The following is an 18,524-nucleotide window of genomic DNA, read 5'->3' as shown; positions in this document are numbered from 1 at the left end:
GAGTCAAATCTCATGAGGCCTCAGGACACGTTACGCAAATCTAACTCCCTCACGTACCTTTCTTTCCCTCAAAAACAAAAAGCCAGCAAATTAATTCAATGAATGTTTTATAACTGGCAAACAATGGGCAAGTGATATTGTATGTGACAGAGGAAAGATGATAACAGTACTGGCGGGGCCGCCCATTCCCACTCATGCCTTGTGTCCGTGTGAGCAGCCCAGATCATTAATCACATCCTGTGGCTGCAACTCAATTGGATATTTTCAGCAGAGCCAGGAAAGTGAAAGCAATCTTTAAGCTTCAAAAACATCTGGTGAGTCAGAGAGGATTTCTGTGAGGGCAGTTTGAGGAATGGAATGGTTGTAGCGAGAAACATTGGTGCAATTTAACGAAAGATTATATTGATACAGCCGTAGGAAACACAGCAAACCCTTAACATGTGCCATCTCACAAATTCACAGTATTCCTCACCATGGACATAACCTAGTCACGGGGCTAACGAGTCATAGAGCTGTACAGCACAGAAACAGGCCACTCAGCCCAACTCATGTGACCAAGTTGGCATATGGGGCTAGTCCTATTTGCTTGCATTTGCTCCATATCACTCCTAACCCTTCAATCCTTATATCCGCCCAAATGTCTTTTAAAATTTCCATATGTCCTTTAGAAATCCAACAGGATAATGTAACATAGTAAACCAAAAGACTCCTGGAGTGTTTAAACTACATTTTGAAATTGGAGGCACTTTTACCATCCCTCAGTTAATAGGCACGGCGATGCAGTTATTGAGTTGCTCCTTTGACAGGGCGGCACAGTGGCACAGTAGTAGAGTTGCTGCCTTACAGCGCCAGTGACCCGGGTTCAATCCTGACAATGGGTGCAGTCTGCACGAACGTTTGTGCGTTTTCCCCATGACCTGCGTGGGTTTTCTCTGCGAGTTCCGGTTTCCCCACACACTCCAAAGACGTATAGATTTGTAGGCTAACTGGTTTGATGTGTGTGTAGGATAGTGTTAGTGTGCGGGGATCGTTGGTCGCCGTGGACGCGGTGGGCCGAAGGGCCCGTTTCCACGCTGTATCTCTAAACTAAACTAAAGGTGCTGGCCACTTCTGCTTCTGCTGGTACTTATACAGGCTGTATAAATGTGCTTTGTGAAACAGGAACCACTGTTGAGCTCCTGCACAATCGGGCAAAATTAAGTGGCTACACAGTCACGAGTATCAAGGCAAAGTGCTCACAATCTGGAAATCTTACCTTCCAACAATCTCTGATTTTCCTACCTGCCAGGATTCTGATGGTCAACGCACCCCAAGTGAAGCACTTCCACCTGGCACTTTTATCAGTAATGAAGGCTGGATTAATGAGTTCTTTGTTTTAGCTCGACAAAACAAGCACAATTTGCTTTAGCGAATCACAAAGTGCTGGAGGAACTTTGAGGTTCAGGCAGTATCTGGGGAAGGAATGGACAGGCGACATTTTGGTTCAGGACCTTTCTTCAAACTCATTCAGACAGAATGGAGAAGGGTCCCAACCTGAAACATCGCCTGTCCATTCCCCCCACACCCCCAGATGCTGCCAGACCTGCTGAGTTCCTCCAGCACTTTGTGTTTTGCTCAAGATTCTGCAGTCCCTTATGTATAGTTCTTTTTTACTTCTTCAATCAATTACAGATGCTATTTATGCTGTTGAGAATTCATGGCCATTAATGGAACATATGCCCAAGAAAGTTAAGTTACTCTAAAGCGAGTGAGAGGAAACTTGCTTGCCTATCTCTGTACTGCAACAATCCAGTTCAATGTAAGCTGCCTTGAAACATTCATTAAAAAATAACTACCTTAAAACTTGATAGCCTTTCCATCCAATATGAAAAAAAAAGGTTTCGCTTGGGCAGCTTACGACCAGTACAATAATTTCTCTAACTTCAAGTAACCCTTATATCCCCTCTCTCTTCGTCCCTCCTACACCTAAGTCATTGTACTGGTTTCAGTCGTCTCGTTAAGTCTCATTGTCTGTAACTCATTTTCACCTAGGCCACAGCTAACAATAGCCTGGTTTCCTATATCATCCTTACTTTTTTTGCATATCTTTCATTCATTAGTTCTATATCTCCCTATGTCACCGTTTATATCTCTCGTTCCCGATTCTCAATCAGAAGGGTCTCGACCCGAAACGTCGTCTATTCCTTTTCTTCAGAGATGCTGTCTGACCCGCTGAGTTACACCAGCTTTTTGTGTCAATCTTCGGCTTAAACCAGCATCTGCAGTTCCTTCCTACACTGAAAAAAGGGTGGCCAGTCAACCAGGACTCTGGCCAAATCCGACCCCAATTTATGTACTGTTCCTGAACATTAATACTGAACACTGGAATTTAGAAGGATGAGAGGAGATCTTATGGAAACGTACAAGATTATTAAGTGGTTGGACATGTTAGAGGCAGGAAACATGTCCCCAATGTTGGGGTAGTCCAGAACAAGAGGCCACAGTTTAAGAATAAGAGGTAGGCCATTTAGAACATTTTCAGTCAGAGAGTTGTAAATCTGTGGAATTCTCTGCCTCAGAAGGCAGTGGAGGCCAATTCTCTGAATGCATTCAAGAGAGAGCTGGATAGAGCTCTTAAGGATAGCGGAGTCAGGGGGTATGGGGAGAAGGCAGGAATGGGGTACTGATTGAGAATGATCAGCCATGATCACATTGAAAGGCCGAAGGGCCGAATGGCCTCCTCCTGCACCTATTGTTTATTGTCTATTAACTTGAGTCTTGCTAGTCCAGCTGATTTCTTTCTTTTCTTAATGGATTTCAATAAAAGCCTTCAGATGACAAAGTTGTCAAGAGTAATCCAGTACTTAAAAACGCCATCTTCCCACAGTTGTGAATGATATATGGCGTAAGTTATTGGACGCAAGTCTCAAACACTAATTACATTGTTGGACTAGCATCAGAATATCACATTCATAGTCCCTTAAACCATGACCTCATTAGAAAGCTCATAAAACCCCATAGCTCTTTAAGATCTTACAGAGGTGTATAAAATCATTAGCGGGGAATGGATAGGTTTAAGATGAGGGAAAAGATTTAACCAGCATCTGCAGTTATTTTCTTACATAACCTGACATCCTAACTCGTCCATGCCAATAACGATGCCCAATCTAAGCCAGTCCCATTTACCTGCAGTTAGCCCATATCCCTCTAAACCTTTCCCATCCATGTACCCATCCAAACGTCTTTTAAATTATAATATTGTACCTGCCTCAACTCCTTCCTCTGACCACCTTTTTCCCATCTCATCTTAAACCTGTGTCGTCTGGTTCTTAATTCCCCTATTTGGGTAAAAGATTCTGTGCATTCACCCGATCTATTCCCCTCATGATTTTATACACCTCGATAAGATCACCCTTCAGCCTCCTGCGCTCAACGTACAATGTCCCAGCCTGCCCATCCTCTCGCTCTAGCTCAGGCCCTCTAGTCCTGGTAACATCCTCGTCATTGTTCTCTGCACTCTTAGACAATAGACAATAGGTGCATGGAGGCAGCACTGCCATTCAATGTGATCATGGCTGATCATTCTCAATCAGTACCCCGTTCCTGCTTTCTCTTTCCAGCTTAATGGCATCTTCTTGGAAAAGACCAGTTTACTACAGCACAATGAGGCAACGATTCTGCCCATTGGATCCATGCTAGACCCAGTATGGCAATCCCATCCCATTTCTCCTTCCCTCCCTGCAGCCCTGCAAATTATTTGCTCTTAGATGCGCATCAAATCTTTTTTTTGCCACTTTCCCACAAAAATAGGTAATTTACAGTGGACGTACATTTCTGGAAGAGAGCCAAGCACCCAGAAGAAGCCCATGCACTGACAGAGAGCACCCAATGTCAGGATCAAACCCAGGTCCCTGGAGCTGTGAGGCAGCAACATTCACTGCTGTGCCACAAGGACACCATTTTCACTTCAAAAATGCAGACGTCCAAGCTCCAAATGTATCTTCAGCAAGATTTCAAACAATCTCATCAGTTTTATTCAGGAATCTGCCTCCATCAGCAAATTTGCTGTCGAGCAGCCGTGCAGATCCACTGGGACCAAGTTCAAGTTCTTATAGGAAAATAACTGCAGATGCTGGTACAAATCGAAGGTATCACAAAATGCTGGAGTAACTCAGCAGGCCAGGCAGCATCTCTGGAGAGAAGGAATCATATCATATCATATCATATACAGCCGGAAACAGGCCTTTTCGGCCCTCCAAGTCCGTGCCGCCCAGTGATCCCCGTACATTAACACTATCCTACACCCACTAGGGACAATTTTTTTACATTTACCCAGCCAATTAACCTACATACCTGTACGTCTTTGGAGTGTGGGAGGAAACCGAAGATCTCGGAGAAAACCCACGCAGGTCACGGGGAGAACGTACAAACTCCTTACAGTGCAGCACCCGTAGTCAGGATCGAACCTGAGTCTCCGGCGCTGCATTCGCTGTAAAGCAGCAACTCTACCGCTGCGCTACCGTGCCGCCCAATGTGTGACGTTTCGGGTCGAGACCCTTCATCAGTCTGAGTTCTAAGTTCAAGTTCTTGGTTTGTACTTTGAAAGCTTATAGGAATTATAGGATCTTACAACAACCTCAATGTACTGCTGTCTGAAAGATTAAAAAAGCAATTCCTGGTAGAAGAGCCATGCGCAAGCACAAGATCAGACTCGGTGACCATCTTCCAAGGCTGAAAGGTCTACTGTTATTTATGCCAGATTCACATGAAGACTGGCTGATGGGTTTGCTTGCTGCACCATTCTCCGGCATCAGTCAGTGTCTTCTAAATACACCACGCAGTTCACAGAGAACAGTACAGCACAGGAACGGGCCCTTCAGCCCGCAATGTTTGGGCCGAACATGAGGCCTAGTTAAACCAATCTAATCTGCCTGTACATGTAGGGGTTGCCAACTATCTCACTCCCAAATACGGGACAAGGTGACGTCACCACCCCGCGCCCCACGTGACCTCACCCAACCAGCGGCCACGTGCTCTACCGCTCCACCAATGGGGGCCGCCCGGGCCTGGAGGCGGGCTGTTACTCAACCTCCATTACGCGGCGCCCGGGCCTCCGGACCTACACTGTCCGGACCAACACTGTCCGGACCTACACTGTCCGAACCTACACTGTCCGGAAGGTAGACACAGATTTTAACCAGCATCTGCAGTTTTTTTTCCTACTACACTATCCGGGCCTACACTGTCCGGGCCTACAGCGTCCGGGCCTACAGCGCCCCCCGGGCCTAATACGGGACAAGGGCAGCCCCGTATGGGACACATCAATTTAGCCCAAAATACGGGATGTCCCGGGTAATACGGGACAGTTGGCAACCCTATGTACATGCGATGACTGGAGGCCCACAAAAGCCTGGGGATTGCCTGGAACGGGGACCGCTCATAACAACAAGCACCTGAGGTCAGGATCGAACCCTGGGTCTCTGGTGCTATGAGGCAGCAGCTCTACCAGCCGCGCCACTGTACTGCCGCGCAATGAAACTATATTCAGTAAAGCTTTGATAGGCACAAAAAGCTGGAGTAACTCAACGGGTCAGACAGCATCTCTGGAGAAAAGGAATAGGTGACGTTTCGGGTCAAGACCCTTCTTCAGCTTTAATCTCCAATTACTTCATTTTGTAAAAAGAACAAATGACTGGATAAAAATGTAAAACAAATGAATAAAATTGTCAACAAAATGTCTTCCAGAAACATTGATGACATTCAAAATGTCCCCAGGGCATTGTTCTTGACAGAGTTCGCCAGGAGATTGAAAAGATATTTACATATTCATTACATTTCCATGATATTCAAATGGAAATTGTTTCCAGAATCATTCTATGAGAATTTTACAAATCATCACACTGCAACAAAATCCAAAAAGGGTTGCTAAGTTCCACAACAATTTTCACCATTCACTGAAGACGCAAAAACAGAACTGGGTCAGCTGTCAAATCCATAATAATATGCAAGGGCAGCTTGAGATTAAGGAGGAGGTGTTGGGGCTCTTGAAGAGCATGAAGGTGGGACAAATCCCCGGGACCTGACAGGATCTATCCCAGGTTATTGAGAGGCAAGAGAGGAGATTACAAGAGCCTTAATGGAGATCTTTGTGTCTTCTCTGGCCACAGGCGAAGTCCTGGGGGACTGCAGAGTAGGTAATGTTGTTCCTTTCTTTAAGAAGGGGAGGAGAGAGAATCCAGGGAATTATACGCAGGTGAGCGGCACGCCAATGGTAGGAAAACTATTGGAGAGGAATCTTCAAGATCAAGATTGCTGGGGTCGCGGACTGAGAGGGAGGCTGTCAAAGTATTCAGCGGGATTTTGATCAGCTACAGAAATGAGCGGAAAAATGGCAGATAGAGTTTAATTCGTGCAAGTGTGAGGTGTTGTAATTTGGGGGGTCAAATGTAAAGGGAAAATTTACAATTGATGGTAGGACCCTTAAGAGCATTGATGTACTCAGGAATCCTGCGGTCCAAGTTCATAACTCCTCAAAAGTGGCAAAATAATTAGATAGTGTGGTATAGAAGACCTATGGTATGCTTACTTTCACAGGTCGGGCATTGAATATAAAAATCAGGAAGTCATGATACAGCATTTGTTTAGGCTGTGTTTGGAATATTGTGTGTAGTTCTGGTTGCTCCATTACACGAAGGATGAAGAGGCTTTGTAAAGGTGCAGAGGAAGTTTTCCAGAATTATGCCTTGATTAGGGGGGTTTTAGCTACAGGGGGAGTTTGGACAGACTTGACTTGTTTTCTCAGGAATGCCAGTGGTTATGGGGAGACATCGTCAGTCTGAAGAAGGGCCTCGACCTGAAATGTCACCTATTCCTTTTCTCCAGAGATGCTGCCTGACCTCACTGAGTTACTCCAGCTTTTTGTGTCTATCTTCGGTTTAAACCAGTTCCTTCCTACACACTGAACTGTTCCATGTTTCATCAGAGAGTGACTGTGATCCTTCCCTTTGGGTTTCACAGAATTGAAAATGTAAAGCTAGATAAATGGTCAATTGCAAATGGTTTAAGCATCCTGAATGGAGTCTTTATGCAACATCGATCAATAATTTCAGATCCCAGGAGGAGTGGAGGCAAATTCCAAGATGCATTCTGCTGCAGACTGCAGGGTGATCTATATTGATCCAAGTCTGAAAGCTGTACTAAGGACTGCTCCATCAATATTACAAGAAGACCGTAGCAAAGCTCACATAAACGGAGGCTTAATTAATTACAATTATTCTTACATCGAATGCATTATCCGAATGTAGTAAATCCATGCAAAGACGTCCTTTGAACCAGTTAGCATTAGTAATGCAACTGTCAACTGCCATTTTGTTGTCATTCGTACATCTCAATGAATGAAACAATCACGTCCAATGAATTTGTTCCTCTGATTGTGGAAACAAGATTGCAGACGCTGGCTTACACTAAAGGACACAGAGTGCTGGAGTAACTTAGCATGTCAGGCTATTGTCATTTTCAACTGGTGAAATGTCATTTTCAACTGGTGAAAATGGATAGGTGACGTTTGGGGCCGGGGACCCTTCTTCAGAGTGATTGTGGGGGGCGGGCGGGAGACTGGAAGAAAGAAAAGACCAGGATGAATCAGGGCCGGTAACCGATGACCTCAGGCAGGGTGGTTCCCTGATAGGCCTATTGTTGACTGGGGATGGTGCAATCCCAAGAGGGACACACCGTTGTTAACTGTGATATTGGTTAATCGACATTTAGTGGAGGAAGAGAGGGGGGAGGGAAAGAGGTCAAATGCAAGGAAAAGTTGAGGAGAGTGTATGTAGAAGTTACCTCAACTTAGAAAATTCAACGTTCATACAGCTATGTTGTAACCACTCTTTTAAATGTTGCTATCACACCTGCCTCAACTACCTCCTCTGGCAGCTCGTTCCATAGACCCACCACCCTCTGTGTTGCCCCTCGGGTCCTATTAAATCTTTCCACTCTCACCTGAAACCTATGTCCTCTAGGTTCTTGATATCCCTCTCATCTTTTCCTAGCAATTAGGAGCATGATTGTCCTTGAAATGGGACAAGCAAGGAAGCAAGGCTGTGGAAGTTAGACATTACTTTAAGGTTTATTTGACTGAGATTGATACAACCATGAAGAGAACTCTTAAAGATGATTCAGACAAATTGTTTCATGGATTTAAAAAAAACCAAAATGGAAATCAAACAGAAATTCCCACCTGGAGAAGCATTGCTGGAGAGGTTAACTTGATTAGTATGGCTGTCAAGGTGAAGGCAAGAGAATCGGGTTAAGAGGTAGAGATAGATCAGCCACGATTGAATGGTGGAGTAGACTTGATGGGCCGAATGGCCTAATTCTGCTCCTGTCACTTCTGAACAAGATAACCATGAAAAGATGTTTAGGAAAAAGGATTAAGAAGCAACAAAATAGGTGGCCTGAAAGAAAAGTTCCGTTTTGGTACTTACCAATTGTACTGTTTTACGGGATTCTTCAAATAACTATTTCTGCCACTGGATCTGTAATAGGATCTTAAATATTTCCTGTGGTGAATTCATCATTTGTCATCGCAGTTTGGTCCAAAGCCATTCCACATGTCCAGGCAGACACTGGAATATCCTCTTTCAGAATTGCTTCAAGTGTACAAACACTGAATGCACAATACACTATTCAGAGACCCCAACTACATACGATAAAAAAACTTGCATTCCTGCAAAGCAACCTACACTTATTATATAATAGCTCATCCCGGCAACCAATTCTAGAAATGTAGAAGCAAAAGAGCTGCGGATGCTGGTGTACAAAAAAAGACACAAAGTGCTGGAGTAACTCAGCGGGTCAGGCAGCATCTCTGGAGAATATATACAGGTGTCGTTTCGGGTCGGGACCCTTCTTCAGACTGAAGAGGGGTCCCGACCCGAAACATCACCTGAGCATGTTCTCCAGAGATGCTGCCTGACTCGCTGAGTTACTCCAGCACTTTGTGTCTTTGATCCTAGAAATGTTGCACAGAAGTCCTTTTTTCAGGACCCTGGGTCATGTTGAATCTCAAGCACTGTGGAGTGTTCAAACAAAGGGGAGTGAGCCTTTCTCTTCATTCTCCAGGCACAAGGTCTGAATAAGCAGACTTTGTACATCCAGCATCAAGATTAAAGGCGAGGCAAAGGCAGCACAAAGCCTGTGGGCAGTTGGAGAGGTGACCGAAGTTGGATTCGTTACAAATGAATTCCACATACACGCGGGCGGAGGTGGCTGCGAGGGGCCCGACAGCAGCCGGGCGAGTGAGAGGATCGAGCGCAGCCCGCGGCAGCTGCACGGAACGGCGGTGGAAGGAGCCGACTCCATCGCGCTGGGCCCACTCCTACTTCACCCATCCAGGGCCTGAGAGTGAGAAAATTTAAAAACGCACGTCTCATTGGGCCAAGTTTGGAATTTTCAGAGACTTTGAAGTTGCAAGATGGCGTCAGAACGTGGCGACTCTCCGCGTGCTGTTCCAGACGAGGATCTATTGTACTCACGTTTAGTCACAAAATGCTGGAGTAACTCAGCGGGTCAGGCAGCATCTCAGGAGAGAAGGAATGGGTGACGTTTCGGGTCGAGACCCTTCTTCAGACCGATGTCAGGGGGGCGGGACAAAGGAAGGATATAGGTGGAGACAAGAAGGCAGTGGGAGATCTGGGAAGGGGGAGGGGAAGAGAGGGACAGAGGAACTATCTAAAGTTGGAGAAGTCAATGTTCATACCGCTGGGCTGCACGCTGCCCAAGCGAAATATGAGGTGCTGTTCCTCCAATTTCCGGTGGGCCTCACGATGGCACTGGAGGAGGCCCATGACGGAAAGGTCAGACTGGGAGTGTGAGGGGGAGTTGAAGTGCTCAGCCACCGGGAGATCAGGTTGGTTAAGGCGGACTGAGCGAAGGTGTTGGGCGAAGCGATCGCCGAGCCTGAGTTTGGTTTCGCCGATGTAAAGAAGTTGACATCTAGAGCAGCGGATGCAATAGATGAGGTTGGAGGAGGTGCAGGTGAACCTCTGTCTCACCTGGAAAGACTGTTTGGGTCCTTGGATGGAGTTGAGGGGGGGAGGTAAAGGGACAAGTGTTGCATCTCCTGCGGTTGCAGGGGAAAGTGCCCGGGGATGGGGTGGTCTGGGTAGGAAGGGACGAGTGGACCAGGGAGTTACGGAGGGATCGGTCTCTGCGGAACGCAGAAAGGGGAGGGGATGGGAAGATGTGGCCAGTGGTGGGGTCCCGTTGTAGGTGTCGGAAATGTTGGCGGATGATCTTGTACTCGCGTTTAGTGTGATTTGACTCAATAACACGCAAAATAAGTATCTCCGTACACCTGACACTAAATAAACCACTGAACCATTGAAACATGAGATTTATTTGGCATTTCTTGCTGCGCAGCGAATGTTTATGGGGCTTCCTTTCAGCGTGCCACAGACTTTGTTCTCCCACAACTGCATTATATAGGAACTCCCAGGAGAGTAACCAGTGATAATGCACTCACTTTTAACAAATATATCTCCTCCTTAATTCACAATGGGTTGCAAGGTTGTTTTGTTTCTAATTTTGTTTCTAGGAAAGGTTTAAGGGGATGTGGATGAGCCAAATGGTGGGGCAGGTGGGACTGGCGTAGATGGGGCATCTTAGTCGGCATGGGTAAGTTGGGCCGAAGGTCCTGTTTCTGTGCTGTATGACTCTTTGACCTCTCTAAGTACAGCAATGTTACTGCACTAACATCTGCCTTCTTGGGTAGTGAACATTGCAAATATGGCCCACAGCAAACCGTGCATCAAGCTGAAAGCAAGCTCTCTGAATTCCCAAGAAGACATCACAGCCACTATGAATGCACTGATAAATTTTAGAATTTTATCATTTACATTTACAATTAAGAAAGCTATTTTGAAAAAAAAATCTCATAAAAGGCAATTGCAAATCAGACAAAGCACTGAATGCTCGACACAAAACACAAATTAAAAATGCAAATGTTATGTAATACATTCAACTTAAAAGCAATTGCAAGTATAAAGGGGAAACAAATGATCTGATCTGAGTGAGTGGGAGAGACCACAGCGGATGAAATAATTGGAAAATTGTACGGCCACGCACGTTACAGCGCACAACGGAAACGCACAGTTTGTTCAATGCTCCGATGTCGAGCTGATAAAGCCATGGAAAGACACAAAGTGCTGGAGTAACTCAGCGGGTCAGGCAGCATGTCTGGAGAACATGGATAAGGGTCCACGTTTCAGGTCGGGACCCTTCTTCAGACTGGTTGTAGAGCGGGGGAAAGAAAGCGGGGAGAGAGGAGAGGCAGGACCAAGCGCGGCAGGTGAAAGGCAGACACACATCCATGTTCTCCAGAGATGCTGCCTGACCTGCTGAGTTACTCCAGCACTTTGTGTATTAACCAGCATCTGCAGTTCTTTGTTTCTAGGTTACCAGAAATTGTTGAATTCAGTAGTAAATCATGAAGGCTGTACATTAATTTTGGGGGGATATCTCAAGCAAGCATTCATTCCTCATCCCCAATTGCCCTTGAAGTGCACACCTTTCTGAGGAACCCCCTCCCCCACCCCCCACTCTGTCCCCTTTCTCCCCCACCCTTCCCTTTCTTCTAGTACCCGTCCACTGACACTATCCTACACACTAGGGACAATTTACAATTTTTACCGAAGACAATTACCTACAAACCTGTACGTATTTGGAATGTGGGAGGAAACTGGAACACCCGGAAAAACCCCACACGGTCACAGGGAGAACATACCAACTCCGTACAAGCCCGTACTCAGGATCGAACGCGGGTCTCTGGCGCTGCAAAGCAGCAACTCTACTGCTGCGCCACCGTGCCGGCCATACAATATAATTTAAATTCCCACGGCAGCCCTGGTGGGATTTGAACTCAGATCTGTAAACTATTAATCCTGTACTTTAACTGCTGTGCCACCACCTTACACCTCCGCATTCATCACTTCCCACAACTTTCACCTCCGGGCAGATCAGGAACAATTAACAAGGTGAACCCACCATCGGTTACATGAATTAGTCTTTCCTGATATCCACCCTGTCACGGTACACTCTGTACCCTTCACCTCTTCATTCTCTGCGACCTAAAACATCTTTAAACATAGAAGAGGACAGCACAGGCTGCTCGGTCAACAATGTCAGTGTCGAACACGATGCCAAGATAAACTAATGTCCTCTGCCTGCATGTGATCCATATCCCTCCATTCCCTGCACAACCATGTGCCTATTTAAAAGCCTCTTAAATGCCACTATCGTACCTGCCTCATCTACCACCCCTGACAGTGCATTCCATGTACCCACTGTGTACAAAAAACTGCCCCGCACATCTTTCACCTTAGTCCCTCTCGTCTTAAAGCTATGCCCGACAATCCTTGACATTTCCACTCTGAGAAAAAGGTTCTGACTACTAATGTTTGATTTCTAACTTTTCTCAGCTCTGATTGAAACAAATGTCACCCACCCAAAACATTAACCCAGTTTCTCTCTCAACAGATGCTGCCCAACCTAATGTGTGCTTCTGACAAAATGTGTAGGGAGGATCTGCAGATTCTGGTTTAAACCAAAGACAGACACAAAAAGCTGGAGTATCTCAGCGGGTCAGGCACCATCTCTGGAGGAAAGGAATAGGTGACGTCTCGGCTCGAGACCCTTCTTCAGACTGAGTCAGGGGAAAGAGAAATTAGTTTCACTGGGGTCCTGTTGAGTTCAAGTGCCTTTTTAACTCGTTATCACCTATCCCCCAGCCAACAAAGGACCATTGTGAGCTCCATCTTTCCTTGATTATCGTTGCCATTCATTTGTCCTATATCTCTCATTTCCCTTTCCCCTGACTCACAGTCTGAAGAAGGGTCTCGACCCGAAATGTCACCTATTCCTTTTCTCCAGAGATGCTGCCTGGCCCGCTGAGTTACTCCAGCATTTTGTGTCTGCCTAATGTGTGTTTCTGGCATTTTCTGGGGTTTATTTGAGTCACATAATAAACATAGGTTTAATACTGTGCCAAAATTACTGTAGGTCCCAGGTATGCTGTGTAACCAGTCTAATGGCAATATTATCATTAAATCTATTTACAGAACTTTAAAATGCCTGTTGTCCACAGTGAGGCCTGTGACAAGTTGCCTTGCAACAATCGATAGAATCTAGCTGTGCAAAGCAACAGCACAGATGGCTGTGCAATGTTGTCAGGCCAGGCCTCATTACTTGAAGCCATGCACCACCAGCCTTGTGGTTTTCAGCACTGTGGTGCTGAAATCATATCAATGCTGTGCTGAATAAATATGCAAGGCTTTCAGAGTCAATAATTCTAAAAGCATGGGCTAAAGAAAGAGAACAAGAGTGGTAACAGTCAGACTAAAGTTAAGAGCATCTATGGTTCAGCTACTGGTGGGGTGGGGGTAGTGGATTTATTTAGATTTTAGATTTAGATATACAGCGCGGAAACAGGCCCTTCGGCCCACCGAGTCCGCGCCGCCCAGCGATCCCCACATATTAACACTATCCTACACACACTAGGGACAATTTTTACATTTACCCAGTCAATTAACCTACATACCTGTACGTCTTTGGAGTGTGGGAGGAAACCGAAGATCTCGGAGAAAACCCACGCAGGTCACGGGGAGAACGTACAAACTCCGTACAGACGGCGCCCGTGTTCAGGATCGAACCTGATTCTCCGACGCTGCATTCGCTGTAAGGCAGCAACTCTACCGCTGCGCCACCGTGCCGCTTAAGGTGAAGAACTATTAAAAATTGCCAAGCTAATTCAAAAGACAGCTTACTAACCTGTGAGGCTGAAAAATTTCCAGAGGAGAATAAAAACCCACCCAGATCAATACTCAAGCTTACAATGGTCTCATAATCCAAGTACATTCAGAAGGGATCTGGATAAATTCCGGGAAAAGATAGCACTTGGTACAATTATTGGTAAAACAAAATTGAAATATTCAACAACTTTGGAAAGAAAGAATTTGGGCATTTAGTACCTTTGAATTCAGCAAACTAGACAATAGGTACTTATTGATTATATTGTCTATATTCTTTCTCGCATTGTCATTTAAATTTGCAGCCATTAGCCTTAAATCGAAGAGTCTTGCAGTCTGCTTGGACTAAGACATCAAGCAAAAAAAAGCAACATCTGTACAGGGACAAACACCATATCTCCAAACAAGATATTAAAAAGATATTAATACTACATAAACTAACAGTACATCCGTCTCAGCTTCCTGGCAACAGATTCCTGGCATCCCTTTAGTTGCTTTATGGTATCCATTCCAGACTCTGTCCTGACAATCAGAGACACTCACTGAATGTTCCCGCAATAACTTTAATCCTCTTTGTATGAAACGCTAAGAATTAAATACAGGAAGCCCAATGAAAATTTTTATTACAATTCCGCTGAAAAGTTTAAATATTTCAAATTATTTACGCCAAAGAACTGATTGAAGGTAGCCATTTAGTTCATGACAGATGTAAACCACTTGAATTCATGCCAGAATTTAAGGCCTATGGTTTAACATTAGCAATACAAATAGGTTTTACAATAGAGAAACAAGGAACTGAAGATGTGGGGTGAGGGGTGGAAAACTGGAAGAGAGAAGGGGCAGGACAAAGCCTGGAAACCGAAACAAACTCAAAACATCACTTCTCCATGGTCTCCAAAGAAAACCCATGGTTTCTTTCGAAAGGTTAGTTAAGGAACAGTGAATATTTCTTCTATCAATGAAAGATAGCTAACAAAAGGATGCACAACTCATGTATATCGGCGAGACCAAGCGCAGGCTCGGCGATCGTTTCGCCTCAGTCCGCCTCAGTCCGCCTGATCTCTGGGTTGCTCAGCACTTAAACTCCCCCCTCCCATTTAAACTGGAGCAACAAACAACCTCCAGCTGTGGGATCTCAGCGGGTCAGTCAACGTCTGTGGATAGAAGGAATGGGTGACGTTTCGGGACGATCCCCATCTGTGGAGGGAATGGACAGACATCGTTTCATGCCAGAGTCCTTCATATTGACTAATGCAGGGTCCCGACCCGAACTGTCGACTGCTAATTTCCCTCCACAGGTGATGCTCGAACTGCCAAGTTACTTCCAGCAGATTGTTTGTTGCACTGTATTTGTGTTATTAATTGAATACTCAGAACTTATAAGTTTTCTAGTGATGTGTTAATTATGATAGGGATTTGAACAAAGATAGCTAAATACTAAATTACAGTTTAGAAATCTAATGAACGGTGGACAACTATTAAACCAGAATTCACAACTGAATTTCATTCCATTAAATGTTTCAAAAAATCACACTGGAACGATCACATTTTCTTTCTTGTTTTAAGTAGGCAAAAGGTGACAGGGGAGGGGGGGAGGGGAGGAAGAGGAGGGGAGGGGTGAGGAGGGAGGCTGAAATGTGGGGGGAGGGGGAATGGGAGGCTGAAAGGGGATGGGGAGGAGGGGGGGAGGGAGCTGGGGGGTGAAGGGCGGGTCATTGGGGAGAGGGGCAAAAGGGCCACAGGGACCGGGAATGGGAGCAGAGAGGGCAGGAGGTGACAGAAATGGGGCAGCAGGGATAGGAGGAGGGGGGTGCAGAGGGGGCAGAAGGAGGGCAGGGGCCAGAAGGGGACCTGAAGAAGGTGGGAGCAGGGGCACAAGGGCTGGAGGAGGGGTTGAAGGGGGAGGCAAAAGGCAGGATGTGGGGGACAGAAGGGGGAATGTGGGGTGCAGGTGGGGCAATGGGGAGCACTAGGAACAAATATGGGATCAGAGGACACAGAGGCAGAAGGGAGGATGGGGGGCAGAAGTGGAGTGAGGAAATAGGTGGGCAGAATTGGCGGGGCAGAGGTGGGCGGAGGTGGTTCAGAAGGGGAGAACAGATTGGGGTGGGGGGATCAGAGAGGGGTGGAGGATCAGAGAGGGGTGGGGGATCAGAGAGGGGTGGGGGATCAGAGAGGGGTGGGGGATCAGAGAGGGGAGGGGGATCAGATTGGGGTGGGGATCAGAGAGGGGTGGAGGATCAGAGAGGGGTGGGGGATCAGAGAGGGGTGGGGGATCAGAGAGGGGTGGGGGATCAGAGAGGGGTGGGGGATCAGAGAGGGGTGGGGGATCAGAGAGGGGTGGGGGTCAGAGAGGGGTGGGGGTCAGAGAGGGGTGGGGGATCAGATTGGGGAGGGGGATCAGAGAGGGGTGGGGGATCAGAGAGGGGTGGGGGTCAGAGAGGGGTGGGGGATCAGATTGGGGAGGGGGATCAGAGAGGGGTGGGGGATCAGAGAGGGGAGGGGGATAGGAGAGGGGAGAGGGGTAGGACAAGGGAGGGAGATCAGATTAGGGAGGGGGGTTAGAGAGGGGAGGGGGGGAATTAGAAAGGGGGTGAGAGTGGGTAGAAGAGGGGGAGAGAGGATTAGGGTGCAAAAGGGGATGTTGTGTCCAGTGTCTCCCCACTGATCTGGGCCCTCTCCTCCCTCCCCTCTATCCCCCTCTCCCCTCCTCTCTCCCTCCTACCCTCTATCCCCCTCTCCCCTCCCCTCTATCCCCCTCTCTCTCCTCTCCCCCCTCTATCTCCTCTCTCTCTCCTACTTTCTCCTCTATCCCCCTCTCCCCTCTCTCTCTCCTACCCTCTCTCCCCCTATCTCTCTTCTCTCTCTCCTACCCTCTCCCACCCTCTCCCCTCTTCTCCCCTCTCTCCTCCCTCTATCATTCCCCTCTCCCTCCCCTCCCCTCTCTATCCTCCCCTCTCCTCTCCCTCTCTACCCTCTCCTACCCTCTCCCTCCTCTCTCCCCCCTCCCCTCTATCTCCTCTCTCTCTCCTACTTTCTCCTCTATCCCCCTCTCCCCTCTATCTCTCCCCCTCCCTCCCACCCCTCTCCCCCCCTCCCTCCCCTCTCCCTCTCTACCCTCTCCTACCCTCTCTACCCTCTCCTACCCTCTCTCCCCCTCTCCCCTCTATCTCCTTCCCCTTCCCTCTCTCCCCTCCCTCTCCCTCCCCTCCCCTTCTCTCCCTCTATCTCCCCCCCCCCCTCCCTCCTCACTCTCTCTCTCTCCTACCCTCTCTCCCCTCTATCCCCTCTCCCCCCCCCCCCCCCCCCCGGGCCCCGGCCCCTGACTCACCGTCACCCCGTAGTGTAGGCCCAGACCCCGCAGCGTGTCGCCGCCCCGCACCGGGTGATGGACGTAGCGCTCGGCCAGGGGCGCGGCCACGCTCGCTGTGCTGCCGTACCAGCGCGCCTTGGTGCGGGCCAGGCTCTGCCACAGCTCGGCCTCCTCCTCCTCCTCCTTCTCCTCCTCCTCGGCCTCTCCGGCCTTCTCCGCCGCTCCGGCCTCCCGCTGGGCCTGGGCCATGGCGCCCCCTCTCCCTCTCCCCTCTCCCCCCGGGACCGGGCCTGCAGTTCCCGGCCTCCTCCTCCTCCTCCTCCTCCTCCCCCCGGCAGCAGCAACAGCAACAGCAGCCGCTCCCACACACACCACACACACTCACAACCTCCGCCGCTCTGAGCAGGAGGCGGGGAGGTTGGCAGCGAAACACGGCATGACCCGGGGAACAGCATCCAGTGGACGGGCCGAATGGCCCGCCTCCCCCAACGTGGTGCAGACAACCCCCCACTCCCCCTTGCACTGAGTTTCATTCAACAACATAAAACATCCCAGCATCTGCAATCTCTTTATTCCAGAGTGACCCACAATCTTGTTGTTGTTGTTTGTTGTTGGTTGGTTGTTGTTGTTGTTGTTGGTTGTTGTTGTTGTTGGTTGTTGTTGTTGTTGTTGTTGGTTGTTGTTGTTGGTTGTTTTTGTTGTTGGTTGTTGTTGGTTGTTGTTGGTTGTTGTTGTTGGTTGGTTGTTGTTGTTGTTGTTGGTTGTTGTTGTTGTTGGTTGTTGTTGTTGGTTGTTGTTGTTGTTGGTTGTTGTTGTTGTTGGTTGTTGTTGTTGTTGTTTGTTGGTTGTTGTTGGTTGTTGTTGTTATTGTTTGTTGTTGTTGTTGGTTGTTGTTATTGTTTGTTGTTGTTGTTGTTGTGTTTCTGCACTTGTTGGTCCTCAGTTTAATTTAAATTTAGCCCTCACATCAAAATTTAAGATTCACACCTTTAAGTCAAGTCTCTGGTTATCGTGTGTGCGGTACGGTAACAATAAGATTCAAGATTCAAGATATTGTGAGAGAGGGGTAAAAAGGGATAATCTCACAATATCAAGTAGTGTAAGACAATAACTGCAGATGCTGGTACAAATCGAAGGTATTTGTTTCACAAAATGCTGGATTAACTCAGCGGGTCGGGCAGCATTTCAGGGGAGAAGGAATGGGTGATGTTTCGGGTCGAGACCCTTCTTCAGAGCAAGGCAAGAGCAGGCAGGTTGAAAAGTGTGTAGGAACAAACTGCAGATGCTGGTTTACACCGAAGATAGACACAAAGTGCAGGAGTAACTCAGCAGGACAGGAGAAGGAATGGGTGAAGTTTCAGGTCGAGACCCTTCTTCAGACACTGTTAAAAAACTCTGCTCCTCATGAAGCCATTGGGTTAAAGTGACAT

The 18,524-nt window shown here is 47.5% G+C and overlaps 1 protein-coding gene across 1 annotated transcript in view; it reads right to left on the bottom strand.

Annotated features, from left to right (window-relative positions):
* lysmd2 (LysM, putative peptidoglycan-binding, domain containing 2) overlaps window positions 1–17,351 on the bottom strand; it is a 37,502-nt gene extending 20,151 nt beyond the window's left edge. Inside the window, exon 1 of the mRNA XM_078427532.1 lies at window positions 17,113–17,351. Coding sequence (XP_078283658.1) covers window positions 17,113–17,343 — 231 coding nt within the window. The 5' untranslated portion in view covers window positions 17,344–17,351. The remainder of the gene's footprint in view (window positions 1–17,112) is intronic.
* Between the last annotated feature and the right edge of the window lie 1,173 nt (window positions 17,352–18,524).

This window comes from Rhinoraja longicauda, chromosome 33 (assembly GCF_053455715.1).
Source record: "Rhinoraja longicauda isolate Sanriku21f chromosome 33, sRhiLon1.1, whole genome shotgun sequence".
NCBI lineage: Eukaryota > Metazoa > Chordata > Chondrichthyes > Rajiformes > Arhynchobatidae > Rhinoraja > Rhinoraja longicauda.
Note: the sequence above shows the minus strand (reverse complement) of the source record. Positions and strands in the feature narration are given on the sequence as shown.